The sequence below is a fragment of the Mustela nigripes genome, chromosome 5, assembly GCF_022355385.1.
Source record: "Mustela nigripes isolate SB6536 chromosome 5, MUSNIG.SB6536, whole genome shotgun sequence".
NCBI classification, from domain to species: Eukaryota; Metazoa; Chordata; class Mammalia; order Carnivora; family Mustelidae; genus Mustela; species Mustela nigripes.
Genome location: NC_081561.1, coordinates 142,063,769 through 142,086,868, shown reverse-complemented (window position 1 = coordinate 142,086,868; position 23,100 = coordinate 142,063,769). Strand labels below are relative to the sequence as shown.

The window sequence follows — 23,100 nt, the reverse complement described above, 5'->3', positions numbered from 1 at the left end:
GACAATGAAGCAACCTTGAGTCACAATCATTTTCTCCTTCATTTTAACACCCCACAGCCTTACCACGTACTATCAGCAGACATGTTAGTGTAATAGCAGTGGCCAATGTTTTTTTTTTTTTTTTTTTTTTTTTAAAGATTTACTCTAGAGGAAGAGCAAGCAAGCAAGCGAGTAGCAGGGAGGGGCAGAAGAGACAAATTCCAAGCCAACTCTGCAGTGATCGCGGAGCCTGATGTGGCACTTGATCTAATGACCCCAAGATTATGACCTGAATGTAGCGTTTTAAAATGAACATCACTGGGGCCCCTGGGTGGCTCAGGCGATTGAGCATCTGCCTTCGGCTCCAGTCATGATCTCAGGTCCTGGGTTGAAGCACTGTCAGGCTCTCTGCTCAGTACGGAGCCTACTTCTCCTCCTCCCTCTGCCTGATGCTCTCCCTGCTTGTGCTCTGTCAAATAAAGAAAATCTTAAACAAAACTAAAAAAACCACATTGACTACACAGATAACCCAGTTACCTGAAATCATTTCGCAAAAATAAAATCTACTTTTCAACTAAAAACTAATACATAACTATTCTTTATACTTTTCTTTATATTTAGAATATTTGAGTATTTTATAATTATTTTTACAAGTCAGAGAAAACATTTATAGTCCTAAATTCCATGTTCATTTTTAAAAAACAAAGCATACTTGTTTTTAAAAGATTTTATTTTTTTAAGTAATTACTATACCCAATGTGGGGCTGTAACACACAACCCTATAATCAAGAGTTGTACGCTCCACTGAGCCAGCCACACTCCATAAAGCATAGCTTCTTCAAAAATTAAGTGCACAATCAAAACTGATACGTGAACTTAAGCTTCACCATTGTGGTATGTTGAAGGATGAGTAGAAATTCAGCAGTTCAATGAAGAGAAGTGACAACTGCTAAACCGATACATACAAGCAAATAAAAAAACTAATGCAAGTGGTTACAATAAAAATCTTTATTTAGGTTTGGTCAGTACAGATAAGATATACTGGAGTCACAGAGCAATATGCATTAACAGGATACAACAGTTCATAAAAACTGAGTAACTATGCACACAAATTTCTTAAACATTCAGTCACCTAAAGAGAAAATGCACAGATGTATGGTGGAAAAACTGTATCTAACACTGAAACTACTATAGGACTCCATCAGCAAGTCCAACTTTTAGTGATAAAACTACTGTACTGGGCAAACTTGGCAGTCATAAACCCACATCTACTACTCTAACAAGTCTGAATGGTGCATAAGTATAATAACAGCATGAGTAAGAATGCCCTTACACAGCACAGGTTCTAGGAGAGACACAGATTCATACAGACATCATTGTATTATACTTTAAGGAAAGATTTCCATTTACAACTTCACATTAACTCATATAAAAATAACTTGACCCTACACAAAATGTCCTTTTAGCAACATTCAAGGTAATTAACTGTTACAATTTCCAAAGTGGCAGAGGTATTGAAGCAAAGAAGGGGAGGGGAACAAAAAGGGGGGCGGGGGGGAAAACCACACCCACAAAAAAAGGCAAATTGTGACAAAAAGTATGCGTTAATTTTCTGGACAGCATCCTCTCCCAAATTAAATGACACTGTATAAAAATTTGCTGGAAAAAAATATTACAAAACTGAACCCTGTACATTTACACTTGAGTCCAAGCCATTCTGAACGTGGCGGGAACCCGCAGTTCGGTTACCTTTCCCACTCACTGTTTTCTCCTCTTGAGGGTCATGATTGGAGTCTGTGTCATTTGAGTGGTGTGTGAGAGAGTTTTCACTGCCCGTGGGAGAGTCTACACTTTCATACCCCGCACTGAGTTGATTTACGTAACTACTACCTCCTCTGCCAGTTCTCTCCTCTGAGCTGTTGGAGGCCTTATTACCATTCCCTGGAGAAGAAGGAAAGTCATCTTCGGCTGTGTCCCCCTCCCTGTGAAATCCAGACCCAGACGTCCTCGGCCGAGAGGAACTGCCATTACTTGGTCCGTTGGCCAGTCGACTGCAGTCTTTACCTGTGGCCTCTGCCTGTCCTACAGGCTCGGAAGATGTAGTCCTGCTGGTACCTGGGGCTGGAGCTTGAGACTGCTGCTGTTGGTACTGAGCCAACTGTTGGCGAGTCTCTTTCAGTTGTTGCTGAAGAACTAGAATTGTGCTCTGCATACCCTCTACTTCTTCGTCAAGTTGAATGATGAAGTCATTCAGTTCTGTGCAAAGGAGAGTCAAACCTACTTTAATATCTCTTAAACATATTGTACTTTTTAAAGATTCATATTTTAAAATATTAGTGTCTGTCACAAAGCCAGATAGTCAATAAATGTTTAAGTGAATGAATGCAATTCTTAAAATCACAAAACATTATTAATTTTTTTTGGCCTGGAATTTAAAAAATAGTCACTGAAGAATGACTGATTTGGGGGGGGGGGGGGGGGGGGGGAGACATGCTTCAAATATCTTAAAAGAAACCAAGTTAAAACTGAGTCAAACCATCTAGCCAGATACAACTGATTACAGCCCCCCAAATCCACTCAACATGTTTACCTGTGGCCCCACATGCTGGTCCCCTTCCTCCTTACCCCCCCAGCCAGTGTTTGTCTCAGCTCCACAGCAGGTCTAGCCCTAGAGAGCAGTGGATCCTCTAATCTAACATTCAAAAGAGGCCTATGCTATAATGAAAACGAAAATCAGAGAAAATCACTCTTGAAAACTGATAAAAAACACATGTCCTTTAAGTCCTTAAAAAAACGCTTGACAGAGGGTAAAGTCCTTCGCTACTATACAAAATCTCGGGGCGCCTGGGTGTCTCAGTGGGTTAAGCCGCTGCCTTCGGCTCAGGTCATGATCTCAGGGTCCTGGGATCGAGCCCCACATCGGGCTCTCTGCTCAGCAGGGAGCCTGCTTCCCTTCCTCTCTCTCTGCCTGCCTCTCTGCCTACTTGTGATCTCTCGCTGTCAAATAAATAAATAAAATCTTTAAAAACAAAAAACAAAACAAAACAAAATCTCCTAGTCACTATGTTAACAAATACTAAGAGCTAATAACTATCACTTTGAAAAGGTACTTTAAAAGGTATTACATTGATTACTGATCTTTGCAATTGTCAAATATATTAATTTCCATTTATTTTGAAAATTTATTTGACAGAGAGAGAGCAGAAGCAGCAGGATCAAGAGAAAAAAGCCGGCTCACCGATGAGCAGGGAGCCTAATATGGGGCTTAATCCCAGGATCCTGGGATCATGACCTGAGCCAAAGGCAGATGCTTAACTGACTGAGCCACCCAGGCACCCCTTAACTTTCAATTTAATTTCCAGAGTTCGGATATTTTAGTTACTATTCATCTTCCTCAAAAAGAAGAGAAACAGAAGGGATGCAGCTATACTTGCCCCCCCCCCCAAAAGGTGGGGAGGGCAAAAGGGACTGACAGTTCAGTTCAGTTTACCTTTAGCAAATTTAAACATTACATCCTATTTACTAAACAGGACCGTAACAGGTACAATTAATTCTGTATTTTTAGACCACTGCATAGCCTAATACTTTCAAGATTTACACTTAGAAACTGGTTAAATGAAGACAATCCCCTTTTAAATATTGAATATAAATTTGTATATGTAATGCCTTAGTAATAAACAGTCTGTCTTTCACCAAATTCCAATCCTCCCAAAACCAAAAACTTACAAAATTTGTAAAATAAACAAGAGTGTGCGTGGGGGAAAAGCACTAAAATTAAATGGCTTTGCTGACTCAACTAGAAATGTTTCATTTGTAATTTTTCAGACCCACTGGCACAGATTAGTACATATAGAACCTCATCTGTAATATTCATGCCTGGCAAGTTTTTTTAAAGCCAGTGCAAAGTTAACCAAACTTTCCAAAAAACCCCTTACCATCCTGACTGCTTTTAAGCTCCTCACTATATTTCTTCTGTAAAGCCAACTCTGCTTCAAGTTGTGCAATACGTCCCTGGGACAGCTGCCTTCCAAGCTCTTGATTCTCCTGGATAAGCATTCGACACTTCGCCATTAACTTTTTGCCTGTTTGGCTGCAAAGGAAAGAGCCATCCATCACAAAATGAAGACAAGTGTCTACAACCTTGTTTGCTTACAATTATCACAGCAATAGATATAACGCGTACAGAATGTAACTGTCACAGCAGATGCCTCCCTATAATTACCATCTTCTTTTCTGGAACACGTCCATCTTCTGCATTTCAGTATTTTGCCAATACAGCAGCAAAAATAAACCCTAAACAAAAAGTACCCAAATGGCCACACCTTCTACTACACTAATAATGGATTCTGATATCTAGTTGCATCCCAAATTATCATTTGAAATGGAAACAAGCTAATTAACTAATGCAAACCTCAGATATACCAATATTAATAAAACACTAAAGTACTTAACTTCATAGAACAGAAAAGTTCTTAAAAGGTAAAAGCAGTAGCGTAGAAAATATTTACTGTTTCTAAAGTAGCATTTGATGAGGGTGACTCTTCACAGGCAGTTGTCATAAGAATGTTTATTGCAGTAAGTGAGACATATTCAATAATTGTTTATTTAGAGACTTTTAATAGATTTTTTAAGAAATCTCTACACCCAACATGGGGCTTGAACTCATGACCCTGAGGTCAAGACTCACATGCTCTACTTACTGAGCCAGCCAGACACCCTTAAAGAAACTTTTTTTAAAAAGTCTTAAGAATATTTCCATCCACTAATCCCTCATTTTTTTATATACTTTTGAGCTGTCTTAAACTTAAACACGTATTTTAAAAATTTAATATTGATATGTGGTTAAGATTTTATTCATGTTATAAAGGATTATCTTTAGAACAGAAACATAAGACTAGGGTTATTTGTCACAAATAATGCAAATATATTAAGTATCTGCCAAACTAGGAGCACCAAACTTTCCACAAATTAGTTACCAAGTATTAGTGCAACCTTCTACAGAACCTACACACACATACACAGCAACTGCAAAAATGCAATCAAAAGCCTTGATAACAGTCCTTAATGAAGCTTGGGTCTTTTCTTTAGCCTTAATAAGAGAAATGATAACTTTTAAAGGGATCTGATTACATAATTGTGATCTGACCTGATACTTGAGTAGGGATACCCTGATACTTTAAAAAAAAAAAAATTTTTTTTTTAAAGTAGGCTCTACATCCAGCGTGGTGCTTGAATGCACGACCCTGAGATCAAGAGTCACATGCTCCATCGGGGATAGTCTGATATTCTCGTGATGGCATGAAGTTCGTAAAGACCTAACCTAACTGGTTAAAAAAATTTTTTGTTGACACTTTGTTCTTTCCTTCACTTACTAGGGCTTTCACTTGATGATATATTACTTCAGATGCAAGGCCTTCAAAATTAAAATGAGAGCATTTTGTAACTAATTCTCATTCTTTCACTCAGTGTTATAAAATAGTACTTATTTTTTAACCCATAGTAACCCATAGTACATATTCTACCTTGATGTAATTCAAGCTTGTAATTTAAATTTATTTGTTGTACAGTAGAACCTGGTTACTGCTGCTCAAAGCAGCCTCAGGTGAAAGCACTTGCTAAGGGTTTGATTCTCTATATGGCAACTTTATTTGCAGGTGTTCTTGTTCATTGCAACTGTAGCTCCAGACACCTGCCCTCCCCACCATTTCCCATTAGCATCCTCACACTCTGGCCTCAATGAACACAAGTTTAGAAATCCCATGAGGAGTTCAGAGATAGGTACCACTCTCAGGCAGTGGCACTCTCACCTTACTGTCCATGATCCCACATTTTGTTTCCTTACAAAATCTATTTAGCATTAGTGTTTTCCAACTAAACTGAAAATCCTTCTATATGAATTTAACAGAGATTAGAAAAAATACTATAAAACCAATACATTAATTTGTGACCTGGCTTAATCTCATATAAAGTATGTCATGAACTGAACGCAGAATGTTTCATTCCTAGTTAAACCTTTTCACAAATGCCTGTTCTAAGACAATCCTATCACTTCTAAAATTAGTGATTATTCAAACAAGTCTTAAGAAAACTGTTCTTTACACAATTTGTCATTTTACCATGTCATGTAGTAAGATTTATGTTGTGTTTATCACATCCCCCAAAATGAGAAGAGTTCAATTACAAGTAACTGTCTTTGGAATTAATTTTAATTACAACCCTCCCAACCCATTCCTAAAATCAAATAATTCCAAAGAAAATAGGAAAGGAAACACTTTGAGAGAAAGATTTATAAAAAAGAACAGACGCTATACATTGCTTTCCGATCACAAGAAGGGGGCTAGGATATCTGAGAGGTGTACACACAATTACCTAAATGATTATAATGCAAAACAGAACTGTCAAAACAAGTTAAGTAGATCGCTCTTAAATACTCTTAAACTATATGCACTGTTACATGTATGGAAAATCTTAACTAAAGCAGAGAACAGAACTCAATCTTTCTCCTTCAAAATTAAAACAGAATAGTAAAGTGTGGGGGGAGGGCCCACAACCCACTCTATTTCAATTGTTCCAAACACAGTACTGATTGAGCACTATTCTGTTTCAAGTTAACGATGTATTTATCATACCATTTATAGCCTATTCTTTACAGAACAAAAATCCATTTACAGGTGATTAAAATATATTATGATTTATTAATACAAAGAAAATATTATATAACCATTAAAAATGAAGTAATCTAAATGTACTTTAAAAAACTGTGCAAGGGATAAAATGTATGGTGGTGATGGGGGGGGACGCCAAACTTCAATCATCTATGTTACGTATGTTCACATTTAAAATCAATATATATAAAATGACTGTGTATGCATAGAAATTATCTTGATGATACCCAAGAAATTTAACAGTGGTTACTGCTCTTAGACAGACTGGGGAAGGAAAGGTCACATCCAGGAGTGACTCTCACTTTTTGTCTCCATCTTTCTTCATTATGTTCCAATTTTATACATGTGCATGTATAATCTTATTAAAAAACATTTTAACAGTAAGAAGAGGAAAACCCACAGACCTCACAGTGACTCTTACCTACGTGGCAAAGAAAGATGCTGGCTAACAAATCTGAGTACATGTTAATAATACATTTTATGAATTATTTCTTGACCTGCTAAAAATACGTAGGCCATTTCTACTGTAATCTTAAATGGCATAAAATATAAACAAATGCCTTAATGTGGCAATATAAGCTAATTTCAAACAGATTTGGTTACTTACCCTCCAACCCCACAAATAGTGAGAATTTGAGAAGCGGATTTCTTGCTGTAAAGTCACACAAACCACTTCTTCAACCCACCCTCTGCCCCACAATCAGTTCCCTAGAGCACAAACATACAAGATACTTACAATTGATTTGAATGGTTAAGAGAGAACTTAAGTCACCCTTGTTAAAACTGCACTTAAACGTTGGGACAATCTGGAACATATATCTTCCACACATCTTAGACTCCATTATCACCAAGTGAAAATTTGCACTGGTGATTTATAGAATGATCTGGCGAAAAAAATTCACCTCCAGGATTGGATGGAAGCATGAAGAAAATAATGCCTCATTTATCTAAATGATTAAATGAATTTGCTAGAAATGATCACTATACCTTTTTTTCAATTCACAAAATATCTCACTTAGCCCAGCCCACAGTTCCAGTGCATGAGTTCCCCCAATCTTCTGGCAGGCACCCTGTGAAGCTGTCCCACATTAATGTCTACTGCAATATCCTGGGACAAGGTGTCAAAAAGTAAGAAGTGTCTGTCAAGTCTCCTTGTCTTTTACGATACCAGCTGGAAAAACGTAGGTCTTTAAAAATGAGACACGGAGCCTTTTCCTTCACTTTGATGAGCACAGCAACAATTTTTCCCAAAATCAGTCTGCTCTGCACAGCCCCCCAAAATTAAAACGTTAAAAGTACAACAAAATCATCATAGTATTCCTTGAACTTAAAAAAAAAAAAAAAAAAAAAACCAACTATTTCAAGGCACATTTAATTTAATATCAAGAGTGTAATACAAAAGCCCCAAATACAATGAAGGAAACACATTCCCCCATTAATACCAACGACAATGCTCTTTCAACATGTGCCTGTTGAGTGGAATGGGGATTTAATTTCACTACTGAAAAAAAATAATGCAGTGAGTCTCTTCACAGCCAATATCCTTATACAATCTAGTAGTGAAATGAATGTTTATAATGCTTCAAACAGTTTCAACCTGCAGTTTGATACCACACCTTTTTGTTTGTACAGTCCTCAGTAAGATGATCTACAGCAATAGCAACCATTCAAAGAACAAACCATTGATTAAAACCACATTGATTTAAGGCTCAATCAAGTAATATAGAGCCCCAAACTAAATGGTTAAATATATGAACTACTTGTATTGAAATCTATTATTTGATTCTCTCATGACTATTAAATTGGTTCTTAGCAAATAAACTCTTTAAAGGCAAAATTCACCTCATTTGAGTTTTGACCCAGAAGTTCAACAACAATCACGAAGTCCGCAGTCTTATTGGCAAAACTGATATACAGTGTCTCTAAGTCACTATGCTCAAGGTTAAGAGCGATGCATATTCCATTTTTACATTTTACTGGAATTTTACATGTTCAATTCATGATTTTAAATCTCTAGGTTTTCATTCCTCCAAACTGTCTGAAGACACAGTGTGCCACAGACTTAAGACTTCTGTTTCTCTCTCTATTTTCTTCAAACAGAAACATTTCTCAAGTGTCTACATGTTCTAGAAGGGGAATTTTTCGGAGGTGGCCACTTCTTCGGAATAGTCCGACGCCATCAGGCCTCTGAAGCAAGGGGAGGGGGAAGAGAAAAAAGCTGAAACACAAGGTTCATCTGGTAAGTTTTACATTAACCATTACAAGCTGGATAGTATAAGAATGTGGCTTTTTTGGCTCAAAAAGTCTGAGTCTTGGTGTGGAAACGAGTACTTGGCTGTCCCACCACAGCTTTCTCGTAGTGGGACTGTCAGGGAAGTCTTGACTGGGGAGTATGATTTGTTTACCTATCAGGCGTAAACTTCCAGGCACTCAGTTCATTTTGGGCTTGTTCCAGTTTGTCTTTAGTCTGTTCCAGTTCACCTTTCATTTTTAGGAAAAACAAGTTGATCGCTGGGTCTACCATTGTTGATCTCAGTTGGGCAACGCTAGGCTGCTGGACTTGCTTGAGGTACTGGATTTGAGTCTGTACAAAGCAAAAAAACACAATTACTACTAAATCAAAGAAAAATATATACATAGGAAGGTGGGATAAAATCCCTTTCGTTCACAGAATTTACCAACTTGTTAAGTCCTTCCCCCTTTGAGCTTAACATCCTCTAAGAAAAGTACGAATCATAAACAACTATTTAAGGTTATCCATGTAGGAATCAAGGCTATGATTGCATTTCCATATATGGAAACTTTAAAGAGGCTACATCCCACTTTGCAACCAAAATGATACCCCCCTCCCCAAAATTCACTGTTATATTTACTAAAAATGTTGATACCCACTAGAAAAAAGTCACACATAAAATATTATATAAAAGAGTACAGGGAGGGGCGCCTGGGTGGAGCAGTCGATTAGCATCTAACTCTTGGTTTCGGCTTAGGGTTGTGATCTCAGGGTGATGAGGTCAAGCCCCACTGAAGTTTCTCTCTCCCCCCTCCTCTGCTCTGCCCTACTGTGCACTCGCACTCTCTCAAAGTCAGTCTTAAAAACCGAAAAAAATACAGTGGTTTACTCTTTCCAGTTCGTATCTATGGAAATTATTCTATGTATAAGTCTTCTAAAAATACACCTAGTTGTATCACATTGTACTTAAAATACATATCTGTATTTCCAAATTTAAAAATACATAATGCTTATATTTATGTAAGTTGGCATTACAGCATTATAAATAGCACTGTTAAGTCAAAAGAGAAGTATGTATTCAATTTTTCCTTCTGAGTGGTGCTGAATCACAGAATGGTATAGGTGGAAGGTGCCTGATCAAGTCCAAACTGCTTATTTTTGAAATTACATAAGCTAACTGTCCAAGGATACAGTTAATTCAGTGCCAGAACTTAGACTAGAAAAACAGTTCTCAAGCCTCCTGACTCCCAATCTAGGGCTTTTTCCACCACACCAGAACCCCACTACTTACATATGAAACCTTCAATTTCCACTTCAGTTGTATTACTTACTAGCACACTAAAAATACATTTCTAAAATATGAAATACAGTTTATTAGCATTAAATGCATCACTTTCTTCACACCCAGAGTAGATGTGGTTCAACATCCTGCTACACACTAAGGCTTAAATGGGATTAAAGTTAATTTATAAACTGATAATTTCTACCATAAATTTAGTAAAAAATACAAATCATCTGGATTGGGAATATATTTACTATTTCACTGAACAAACAGAAGTAATTTTTATTTAGCTTAATGAGATTTTCTTAAGTAACTCATCTTAAACAAAAAAGCACAACTGTTTATTCAATGTAAGACCAGTTTCTAAGATAACTGAAGAGGGATAAAGCATGTCATGGAGTTATATACACCATGGGCCGGGATCCCTAAAGAAAACATGACTCTGCAACACTGACATAGTGTTGTATTTAGGCTTACAAAGTGAACTGCCCTCATCTGCACATTTAATCTTGGCCCTTCCTTGTTGTTTTTGCTCCTGCTGCCCTTTCTGCAAAACCTTACTCTGTAACTGAAAATGAGTTGTTCAGCTTTTCTGTGCAGGGAAGAGTTGTAAAAAATGTGACTAGAAATGGTTAGGTTCTAGTTCAAACAGCCTTAAAAACCTGGGATGAGAAGACAAAGGGTGATAGAGCATCACCAAAGGCTCTGATCAGGCACGATATGATCAAACTGCCAGAGTATATATAAAATAGCTGGAGAATCACAGGAGTGTATCAACAGCATACACTGTCTAAGTAAGTGTTAAGAAGTCTAAGAACTATATGTTGTTTGAAAGGAGCACCCCTCTTGACAAAGATCCAATAGGCCCTCAGTCCTGACATAGGGGTACCATGTAGTATCTAACCATCATTAAAAAAAAAAGTATATGAACTACAAGAGCAAGAGTAGGACTCAAGAAGAAAGAATTCAAGAGACACTGGTGCTATGAGATATAACTGTTGGCACAATCCACTCACACTCTATCAGCAGTCAGCCCTTTGAAGCTAAGAGCATCCTTTATGTGTGACAAGCATCTAGCAGAATGCCATGCAAACAGACACCTAAAACTGGGTAGAATCTAGGATCCTTAGTAACAGAAAAAGAAAAGAATTAAAGAAATGTGAAACTCTATAGAGACACAGTGCCCACTCCATTAGATATGAAAATCTAAGAGGGAAAAAAAAATTTTTGTTGAAGGGATAGAGCGGGTGTTACAAATAAAGAAAACTATATTCAAACTACTGGACTAGACTTCCTGGAACTGTATGTCCAGATTAAAAAAATAACCAAAGGCTGGGATGGTCAAGAGTTGAAACTGCAGAAAGTAAAGGTATGTGATTACTGAGAAAAGTAATTTTTTTTAAAAGATTGTATTTATTTATTTGACAGACAGAGATCACAAGTAGGCAGAGAGGCAGGCAGAAAGAGAGAGGGGGCTGAGCAGAGAGCCCGATGTAGGGCTCGATCCCAGGACCCTGAGATCATGACCTGAGCCGAAGGCAGAGGCTTAACTCTCTGCGCCACCCAGGTGCCCCTGAGAAAAGTAATTTTAAGAAATAAAAATAATTTTAAGGACTGTGGGCACCTGGGTAGCTCAGTGGGTTAGGCCTCTGCCTTCAGCTCAGGTCATGATCTCAGGGTCCTGGGATCGAGCCCCACATCGGGCTCTCTGCTCAGCAGGGAGCCTGCTTCCCCCTCTCTCTTTCTGCCTGCCTCTCTGCCTACTTGTGATCTCTGTCAAATAAATGAAATCTTTTTTTTTTTAAACGATTTTATTTATTTGTCAGAGAGAGAGAGGGAGAGCGAGCGAGCACAGGCAGACAGAAATGGCAAGCAGAGGCAGAGAGAGAAGCAGACTCCCTGCCGAGCAAGGAGCCCGATGTGGGACTCGATCCCAGGATGCTGGGATCATGACCTGAGCCGAAGGCAGCTGCTTAACCAACTGAGCCACCCAGGCATCCCAAATAAATAAAATCTTAAAAAAATAAAAAATAAAAGGACTGTGACTGAGCCCTAAAGAGCACTATACTGGTGAGAAAAGAACTGGGAATAAGACTGTGTCCCATAGGGGACGCCTGGGTGGCTCAGTGGGTTAAAGCCTCTGCCTTCAGCTCAGGTCATGATCCCAAGGTCCTGGGATCGAGCCCCACATCCGGCTCCCTGCTCGGTGGGGAGCCTGCTTCCTCCTCTCTCTCTCTCTCTGCCTGCCTCTCTCCCTACTTGTGATTTCTCCCTCTGTCAAAATAAATAAAATCTTAAAAAAAAAAAAAAAAAAAAAAGACTGTGTCCCATATACTATCAGTCTCCAATGACCATCAGTCTCCAATGACCAGAATATTGCCTTCTGCATTAGATTTAATAAACAATGTATCAGACCAACGGAGAGCATGCAATTCAGTCCCTTGGGCAGCTCAGTCAGTCAAGCGTCTGCCTTTGGCTCAGGTCATCATCCCAGGGTCCTGGGATTGAGCTCCGCATCAGGCTTCCTGCTCAGCAGAGTCTGTTCTCCCTCCACCCTGCCCCCCTGCTTATGATCTCTCTCGCATATAAATACATAAAATCTTATAGGAAAAAAAAAAGCAAGCATGCAATTCAATTTTGGGCTTGTGAGTTTGAGCCCCACATTGGGTATAGAGATAACCTCAAAGAAATAAATTTTTTTTAAAACCTCAGATTTTCAAAATTAGAATAGATAAAATTACCTCTACTTTACGTAACGTATATGCAAACACTAATAAAAAAGAACAGATAAGACTGCTGAAGATAGCATATCACTGAACCTAGACTCCACCTGAGCTGAATGACCATATTGTCAGTGGACTTCAGATCCATGTAGTCATGGCAAATACTACAAAGGAAAGCTGTAACATTAAAAGCAGATACGGAAGAAGTTACTGATACTAACAAAATATCTTATACATAGAGGTCAAGACAGAAAAGAAGACAGTCTGCTTAGCAAGGAACAAGTGCTTCTTATACCCTCAGGCATCAAGAAAAGTATCCGAATCGATATACTAATTCTCCTATCATGGAAATTTCAGAGAATAACTTAAAATTTATAACTTCCTGGCCAAAAAAAGTAATTTTTAAATCCAACAAGGGGGTGATCTACCAAAATTTTAGCATAATTATAGTTTAAGAGATATTCACTTATAACATTAAGTTTGTAAAATTAGCTAAATACCAATACATGTAATTATGCAGACTAATATTCAATTCCTCAAAAAGACATGAAACATCCAAAATACTTACTGTACACTCTTGCATCTCTTGCTCCTTGGTTGCTAGTCGCATTACAAGGATGTTTTCCCTGCGAGCAGACTCTTGTTGCTGTTGCTTTAATTTTTCTTCAGATTCCCTTAACCCAGTGACATCATTAGCTGATGAATAAAGAAAAAAAAATTCCAGAATATTATGAAATATAATTTCAGGATCAAAATGACGTACTCAAAATAAAGTTCTGACTGCCTTTAAGAATAATAAAAACAAGGGCAAAAAAATTCATCAAGTCTTTTGTTTCTATCGTACTTTTATAACAAAGAAATTTGTTCTTGATCATTAGTGTTTTTAGGAGATAGTGGTGTTAAGAGGCTTAAAACCACCTAATACTACATAGAATTATGTTATTATACAATCTACCTCCAACAGAACACGGGAACTTCATTATCTGCATCTGTCTATACCATAGTGTGTCCACAAAGTCCTGACTACATTGTTCGAAACCTATCTGATGAAAACATGCCAATAACTGCATAAACAATTATCACTTAAAGCATTCACCATACTGGGTGGCTCAGTCAGTTCAGCATCTGGCTCAGGTCATGATCTCAGGGTCATGAGACTGAGCCCCACATGGGACTCAGGGCTCTAGGAGGAGTCTGCTTGAGATTCTCTCCTTCTCCCTCTCTCCCTCCTTTGCTCAAGCACATGCACAGGCATCCTCCCTTTGCAATAAAATCTTTTTTGTTTTTTTTTTTTAAGATTTATTTATTTGACAGAGAGATCAGGAGTAGGCAGAGAGGCAGGCAGAGAGAGAGAGGGAAGCAGACTCCCTGCTAAGCAGAAAGCCTGATGCGGGGCTCAATCCCGGGAGCCTGAGATCATGACCTGAGCTGAAGGCAGAGGCTTAACCTACTGAGCCACCCAGGCACCCTTAAAATAAAATCTTTAAAAATAAATAAATAAATAGATTTTCCAGGGCACCTAAGTGGATCAGTTGGTTAAGCGACTACCATCAGCTCAGGTCATGATCAGGCCCTGTGTCAGGCTTCCTTCTCAGCAGAGAAGCCTGCTTCTTCCTCTCCCTCTGCCACTCCCCCTGCTTGTGCTTGCTCTCTCCATCCCTGATTCTGTTAAATAAATCTTTTTTTTTTTTTTTAAAGATTTTATTTATTTATTTGACAGAGAGAAATCACAAGTACACTGAGAGGCAGGCAGAGAGAGAGAGAAGGAAGCAGGCTCCCTGCTGAGCAGAGAGCCCGATGTGGGACTCGATCCCAGGACCCTGAGATCATGACCTGAGCCGAAGGCAGCAGCTTAACCCACTGAGCCACCCAGGCGCCCCTGTTAAATAAATCTTAAAAAAAAAAAAAAAAACAACTTTCACAACATTAATACCTATAGATTATAATATAGTCATATAGTAATTGAAATTTCAGGGTATTAAGCTTTCTGAACTTGGAAAACAATATTGCTTTGTATACTCACAAATAGTATGTTACTGCTAACTCAGTGAAAAGTGACAGAAACTAAAATGGTTTGAAATTATTAATCTTTGTTGGTATTATTTTTCAGCAGGTTTTGAAAAATCTGTATATATGTGCCTATACCCTACTGTTACACATTAAACTCAGAATTTATTCTGTGTTGCTTCTATGTATCTCCTTTCTTAAACTAGTAACTCTTGCTTCACTTCCAATTCTTTTGTGGAAAGACTTACAGACACATCAAGGAAAGTTTCAAGTAGTTGTACATTTCCCCATCTCTACTCTCAGACATCTATATGTAATTCTACTAAAACAATTATGCTATTATACAATTATTACATATCAGTCTTCCCCAAATGATTGGGTTGCCATTCTTCAAGAAAAGGGATGATGGTTCATTGACCTATTTCATAGCAGCAATAAAGTGAGTGCTTGGGAGAGTTCTTTAACAAAATGCTTCAGTGAAAATTACAATTGCTTAGGGGAACCTAGTTGGCTTAGTTGGATGAGCGTGAGACTTTTTTAAAATAAGATTTTATTTATTTGACAGAGAGAGAGACACAGCTGGAGAGGGAACACAAGCAGGGGGAGTGGGAGAGGGAGAAGCAGACTTCCCGCCACTGAGCAGGGAGCCGAATGTGGGGCTCCATCCTAGGACCCTGGGATCATGACCCGAGCCGAAGGCAGAAGCTTAACGAGTCAGTCACCCAGCCTCCCCAAGCTTGACTCTTGATCTCAGAATCATGAGTTTAAGACCCACACTGGGTGCAGACATTACAACTGCTTAGTAAAACCAATCACCCTGTGTCTATAACAAAAATCTAAAAGGAGATAATCACATAATCTTTAGAAAGGTAAAACTCAAACTTACAATTAAGATCTGTGTACTTGCCCTCCAAAGCTTGGACATATGCTTCATATTGTTTCCATCTAATACAAAAATAAATTTGTACATTAGTTGTCACATTAATACTCCCAGAAAAATCACCACACCTAAACTTATAAATTTAAGTAATGACAAGAATTTCACTATGATTTTTAACCAATAATGAAATTAGCCACTTCTTTATTTCTTCTCAACTTACAGGAACGAGGTAAAAGAAAATACAGAAAAAAGTATTCTCTGCTGAGAATATACCAAGTATGTTCCTTTGGGTCACTTCACCCACCTTATAGGACTTTGTATCACTGAGTCTCAGCACGATGCCTTGATTACAAAAGCGAAGTAAAAAACTTACTACTTTCAAATATACTGTCTACCTCAAACAAATGGCACCTAAGAAACGTGCTTAATTGTAAAGGACTAAAAGGTTCTTCAGCTTAGCTCTTTCATGAAAATACCATAAAACGAAAGCAGTGGTTCAAAGCAGTATTTTTTTTTGTCTGTAAAAAAGGGAGAATATACTATTTTCCAGGACAATTCTTTAAACCACACCTACTTGGCAGAAACAATCTGCATAAACGATGTATACTATCTGAGTATGAAGGAATCTTTCTTCCTTGTTATATTCCTCTACCCTCAAAATACAGGCTATGCTAAAGCCTGGTGATTACTGTTGAAAACAAGGTCTCCAGTCTTATGTTTAAGCAACTTACAAAAAGTAACATGACCTGAATGTCTGCTATCCTGCTTCCTGAAAACCTATGCTTTTCAGCTGCTCTTCTGTTACAGCTATCAAAATTTACAGTTGATCCGTGAACAGTGTAGGGTGGGGGTTTAGAGGTGACAAACCCTACAGTAAAAAATCTGTGCATAACTTCTGAATCCCCCCAAATTTAACTACTAATAGCCTACTACTGACCAGAAGGAAACCTTACTGATAATATAAACACTTAAGTTACACACATTTTGTTATATATATTATATACTACATTCTTACAATAAAGCTAGAGAAAGAAAACATTAAAAAAAAACAAACAAGAAAATACTTAAAAGTACTACACTGTACAAAATCCGCACATTAAATGGACCCACAGTTCAAACCTGTGTTGTTCAAGGGTCAATGTACCTTTGATTTTAGAAAATCTTTCTATAAAATTTCAATAACTCTGATAGCTTTGCTATGAGATGTATTAATACTATACCATAATAAAAAAATTCCCATAATACCAAACTAATCCACCTTTTACATAAAGACTGTTCAGTCAAAGGCATGCTTATTTTTTAAGATTTTATTTTTTTACCTGAGAAAGAGAGAGAAAGTGCGCATGCGCGAGCATGAACAAGGGGTAAGGGTAGAGGGAGAAGCAGTACACTGCTGAGCAGAGAGCCCGATGTGGGACTTGATCCCAGAACCCTGGGATCATGACTTCGAGCTGAAGGCAGATGCTTAATGACTGAGCCACGCAGGCACACAGGCATGTTTACTTTTATGGTCCCTAGGACACAAAACAGGAATTTCACTCAGTATTTGGGATGAATAAAGGTCTTTTGTGGAGGCTAAATAAGATCTATTTTAGGAACACCTGGATGGCTCAGTCAGCTAAGCATCTGACTCTTGGTTTGGCTCAGGTCATGATCTCACGGGCTGTGGGACTAAATCCTGTGTAAGGCTCCACTCAATGGAGTCTACTTGAGATTCTCTCTCTCTTCCTTGCCTCTTCCCCCACTCGTGCTTGCTCTCGCTTGCATACTTTCTAAAACAAATCAATCCTAAAAAAGGAAGAATTATGTGTTTAGAGGAACAGAAAAACATGAAAGTTCAACCAGTTTTGTTTTGTTTTTTAAAGATTTTGTCAGAGAGAGAACAAGGGAGAAAGCACTAGCAGGGCGAGCAGCAGGTGGAGGGAGAAGCAGGCTCCCACTGAGCAAGGAGCCCCTTGTGGGACTTGATCCCAGAACCCTAGGATCACGACCTGAGCCAAGGGCAGACGCTTAACCAACTGAGCCACCCAGGCATCCCTCAACCAAGAACATCCTTATCAGGACAATAGGAAACACAGAACAGTTAAATAAGTAGCACTTCATTTAAAATCACCAAGAGAATTAATGAGAGGGGAAAAAACACACTTTAAAGTCATACATGAGAATTCCCTAAAAGAAGTTAACAGACCTCAAGAATATAAACTGCAGAACTTAAAAATCTTAAAGGTAACTTAATATAAAAAATTATTCCTATGAATTTTATTTATTATATTACTGATTTCTTTCCCTACAAGTATGTCAAGAAAAAGACTGGGCACACTAACCAGAGATACAAAGAGAATATCAACATGTGAGTGGCAGTATAGCACAAGCATGGGTTTACACCTCAGCAGGAGGACAAGTGTTTTAGAATACTAAGAATTTAAATTTCATGTATGGGAAAATAAATGCATGCAATGAAAAAACAGTTCTTTGCATGAAGAAGATAAAGAGCTTGTCCACAATATGAACAGCTAAGGAAGGTGGGAAATTATCAGACTCCAGTTAACAATGGAACATGCCATCTGCATCTGCCTATTTTATAAAACACCTCTTCGGGAGGGCTGGGGTGGCTCAGTTGGTTAAGCATCTGCCTTCAGATCAGGTCATGATCCCACGGTCCTGGGACAGAGCCCAGATTCTGGCTCTGGAGTCTGCTGCTGCTTCTGCCCCTCTCCAGCTCATGCTCGCTCACTCGCTCTCTCTCAAAATAAATAAATCAAAATGACTTTGTCATCTAAAAATTACCATCTAAAAAATTTATCACCCAAAGTAATAAAATGTAAAAAGAACAAATTTAAGTTAGACAATACAAAACATGCACTGATCCTAAACATGGCACCCTTTAGGACTACAACTTTTTCACACCTGAAATAGAAAAGGAAAAAATAATGACATCCAAATAAGTCTACATTTTGATCAACTGAAAGCTTTCTGAGAGTAGGGTCTTTCCCCACAGCAAGTTCTACACATGAAGTACCAATGCGTAAAGTTAAAATTCTGAGTTATCTTCCCTCTGCAAGAAAAACTCAGGTTTTTCTAGCCACCTAGGAGTTACCCAAGCTGGTACTTTAAAGTGTTTGATGTTTTTTAGTTCTTTAAAGTGTTATGTTTTCCTCAATGTTTACATAATAAAGAAACAGACCATAGAAAATATGGTCAAAAAGTACAATAAATGATTTGAGAATGTATTAATGTTAAAAACAAAACAATATAACTTAAAAATAATTATAGCATAGAACCACAGTATGTTTTATACAAAGTATTTTATATTTTTGATAAAAAGACCATTTTACCTTAGAATTAACTCATCTCGTGCCATAACTTTGAAGTCTGTTTCACTCAGCCGAACCTATATATAAAGAGAATTAAAATATGAACTGACTGCTCTTCCTAAAACTTTAAAATATTAAATACCACTGGCTCTTCTGTTCTTCATATTTTTATAGACAGGATCTTAACCTTTTTGTCCCCTAATTGCTCATTTCTGGTATTGGGAATATCCTTAACTACTGAAGACAGACCAAGTCCCTCCCAAAGGACCACTGTGCTGAATTCATACGAATCCTCTCGAGAGCCCCAGGTTAAATGGCTCAGTACATATTACTGTTTTTAAAAAATTCTTATTGTTTTTAAAAGGCACATTACTTATCTTTAATACAGGCACCATTCTTAGGGAAATGCAAATTAAAAGTTCAATGAGCTATTGATACACATTATTAGAATGACTTAAAAAAAAAAAAAAGTGTTAACACCAAATGCTGGGGGAAGATGTAGAGAAACCAAACTTTCACACACTGCTGGTGAGAATATAAAAGGGTACAGCTGCTGTGGAGAATATTTGGTAATTCCTTTGGAAACTAAAAACGGATGTGCCATACAACCAACCCAGCAGTTGCATTCCTAAGGATACATCTCGAAGAAATAAAAATATTTATTTTCACAGAGAAATTTTGTACACAAATGTTTACAGCTTTATTTGTAGTAGCCCCCAAACATCCTTCAACTGGTGAATAAACTATTATATAATCATATCCTTGGAATACTACATTCACCATTAAAAAGAAACAGCCTATGGACCAACTTGGATAAACCTCCAGGAAATTGTACTAGGTAGAAAAAAAAAATTTCAGAAAGTTACATATAATGTATGACTTCATTTGTACATTTGTGAAATAGCTAATTAGTGAAATGGAGACTTATTAGTGGTTGCCAAAGGTCTGAGATGGATGGAGTTACAGAGGAATGGCAAAATGGAAGCTTGTGGTAATGCTTCCGTTACCTACTTTGGTTGTGGTGATGGTTATATTAAGTTACACATGATAAAACTACACTGAGCTAACATACACAAACACACACACTGCACATATAAGCTCTGTGGATTGTAACAGTGTCAAGCTCCTGGTTTTGATATTGTTATATAAGATGTCTGATAGTTATGCAAGATTAACATTGAAGGAGGCTGGATGAGGAGTGCCACAAACCCCCCCGTACATTTCTTTGCAACTGCTGGTATATCAACAATTATTTCAAAATAAAAAGTTAAAAAAAAAAAGGTACAATATTCTAGCTGAAACTGTTCTGTAAATTGAGAAATATTAATTAAGTGTTTCTCTATACCAAATGAAGATTGTAAAGGCTAGGCACCTCTCCTGCTTTAGCATGAAATTAACGTTTCATAGGTTTCAAATTACAACACTAACCGTAACATAGTACCATGACGGAAGAGGGAAAATCACTGTACCAAAATATATTAAAAGTCTAACAGAAAGCACACAGTTAATTATGATTATTAAAACACAGTAAAACTCTACTTCATGAATAACTGGACTCCCAAAACTTAAGACAAATTTCCATAATACTTATCTAAACTATTCATTTAAATACTCACTGGTTAATAAGCTCATACCCTCCATTTGAAGTACAAATTACTTTCAGAAACTATATTATTTTGCAACTCTGTGCATGTGTGTGTGTAACAGTGACTACAGTAAATTAAGTTGGGGAAATAGTTAAGTTAGGGAACTAGACCAGGGAGAAAATGAGACTAGAAAACAAAAACTTCAGAGGATAAGATAGAATCGAAGAACTAGCTACATAACCCTTTGTTGATATATAAAGAGGTGGTTTTACCTTACAACCAAAGAGATTTAAAAAGTACAAAAAAAAGAGTAAGTAACATAAGTTGTGAAGCAATCTTTTTTCACATTTACAGTTATGCAGGTGGAAATATTCACATGGCAAAGATTAAGAGCAGGTCACAGAGATATAATTATACAAGTTTTTCAAAAACTGAAAATATTCTAAAAATACATTATATACAAGATACAATGTCTAACACATTATACACCCACAATGTTAGTAGTGTTATAAGGCAAGAGAGTAAAAGATAACAAGTAAAGACAGTCCTTTCATCTCTATTAACTGTCTCCCCCCCGTCCCCCAAGGACTTAGAAACTGCAGGAAAAAAAAACACACCTTTTTGGGAAGAGGTTCCTCGTTGGTCATCTTGAACCCTAGAAAAAAGGGGCAGAGAGAAGAGGTTCAACTGATGTCCTTTCAGTTAAGGCAGGAACAAGAAATACTGGCTTTTCCAAACCAATTTATCAGGGAACTCAGTTTGAACCAAATCATTAGATTATTTAATAACAGTTTTAGATTTACAGAAGTTACAAAAATATTACAGGGTTCCTGTATACTCCACACCCACCTTCTCCTTTACTAACAGATTACCACTGTTTTCTTAAGTTATTAAAAAAAATTCCTTTGTAAAAAAGTTAATCATTCCTTTTGATGGCCCTATAAAGGACTGAAATGTGACTTTTCAATGCATTCTTGTAACTGCCCCATGAGAAAGACAAATCTTACATAAGTGACATCACTGTGCTAAAGTCAGACAATGACCTCAGGCAGTATCCCAGGCATCTTGCTGAAAGGATATTAAGTATAGTTCCAGTTGCTAAGCCTTTCCTTTTACAGTATCATGTTGTTCTAGTAAGGTAGATAGAATCTATCATCATAATTCACTACTGTGCAACACTTATATGATATTTAACCTATATAAAAATATTCCTAGGGGCGCCTGGGTGGCTCAGTGGGTTAAAGCCTCTGCCTTCAGCTCAGGTCATGGTCCCAGGGTCCTGGGATCAAGCCCCGCATCAGGCTCTCTGCCTGCTTCTCTGCCTACCTGTGATCTCTGTCTGTCAAATAAATAAAATCTTAAAAAAAAATATATTCCTATACTGTTTAATTTCATGCCACAGAATTTGTATCTCGAATTAGTTGTTACAAATTTTACTAACTCTACTGCAAAAGATACGTTATACAATAGAAAAACTTTCATTAAATTTATTATGCTCACTGAAAACACTTCTACTTCCTAATATTCAAATAAGAACACAAGCTAATTTAAATTTAATACTAGGTTTTATTTCCAACAGCACTGTCATGATTCTTCCTCTTATATTTTTTACACTTCTTTGATATTCACTTTGCTTACTCATACTTATTACAAATCCCAAACTATTAAACATTTAACCAAAGAGAAATAAGTCAAGGAGATGCACAGCATGGTAACTATAATTAGTAATACTGTACTGCATGTTTGGAAGTTGCTAATAAATCCTAAAGGTCTTCACAAGGAAAGAAGGAAAATAATTTTTCTAACAATGTGGTAACAAATGGCAACCAGGTTTAAAGTGGGGAGCATTTCACAGAATATACAAATATCCAACCATTATGTTGTACACCTGAAGTTAATTGACCATGGATTCCATGTCAATTATACCTCAACTTTTAAAAAATTAGCCAAAGAACTTAGAGTGAAAAACTGAATTTTTTTTAAAGATTTTATTTATTTATTTATTTAAGAGAGAGAGAGAGAGAGACAATGAGAGAGAGCATGAGTGAGGAGAAGGCCAGAGAGAGAAGCAGACTCCCTGTGGAGCTGGGAGCCTGATGCGGGACTCCATCCCTGGACTCCAGGATCATGACCTGAGCCGAAGGCAGTTGTCCAACCAACTGAGCCACCCAGGCGTCCCGAAAAACTGAATTTTTAAAAGCTACTGGACTTCCTATTATTTGAGATTCCTCAAAAGAAGACAATCTTCTTCTTTTTTTTTTTTTTATTAAAGATTTTATTTATTTGACAGACAGAGATCACAAGTAGGCAGAGAGGCAGGCAGAGAGAGAGGAGGAAACAGGCTCCCTGCTGAGCAGAGAGCCTGATGCGGGGCTCGATCCCAGGACTCCGAGATCATGACCTGAGCCGAAGGCAGAGGCTTTAACCCACT

At 37.6% G+C, this 23,100-nt stretch overlaps 1 protein-coding gene across 3 annotated transcripts in view; it reads right to left on the bottom strand.

The window, feature by feature from the left end:
- Positions 1 to 972: 972 nt before the first annotated feature.
- WTAP (WT1 associated protein) overlaps positions 973 to 23,100 on the bottom strand; it is a 29,395-nt gene continuing 7,267 nt past the window's right edge. For 2 of the 3 annotated variants that reach the window (XM_059401370.1, XM_059401369.1), the window contains exons 2-8: positions 21,287 to 21,324; positions 19,105 to 19,160; positions 15,776 to 15,834; positions 13,451 to 13,578; positions 9,050 to 9,228; positions 3,915 to 4,069; positions 973 to 2,235 (exon numbers count right to left, since the gene is read on the bottom strand). In XM_059401370.1, coding sequence (XP_059257353.1) covers positions 1,652 to 2,235; positions 3,915 to 4,069; positions 9,050 to 9,228; positions 13,451 to 13,578; positions 15,776 to 15,834; positions 19,105 to 19,160; positions 21,287 to 21,316 — 1,191 coding nt within the window. In that variant the 5' untranslated portion in view covers positions 21,317 to 21,324 and the 3' untranslated portion in view covers positions 973 to 1,651. Of the gene's footprint in view, positions 2,236 to 3,914; positions 4,070 to 8,000; positions 8,832 to 9,049; positions 9,229 to 13,450; positions 13,579 to 15,775; positions 15,835 to 19,104; positions 19,161 to 21,286; positions 21,325 to 23,100 lie in introns of those variants that run through there. The other variant, XM_059401371.1, reaches the window with a different exon arrangement.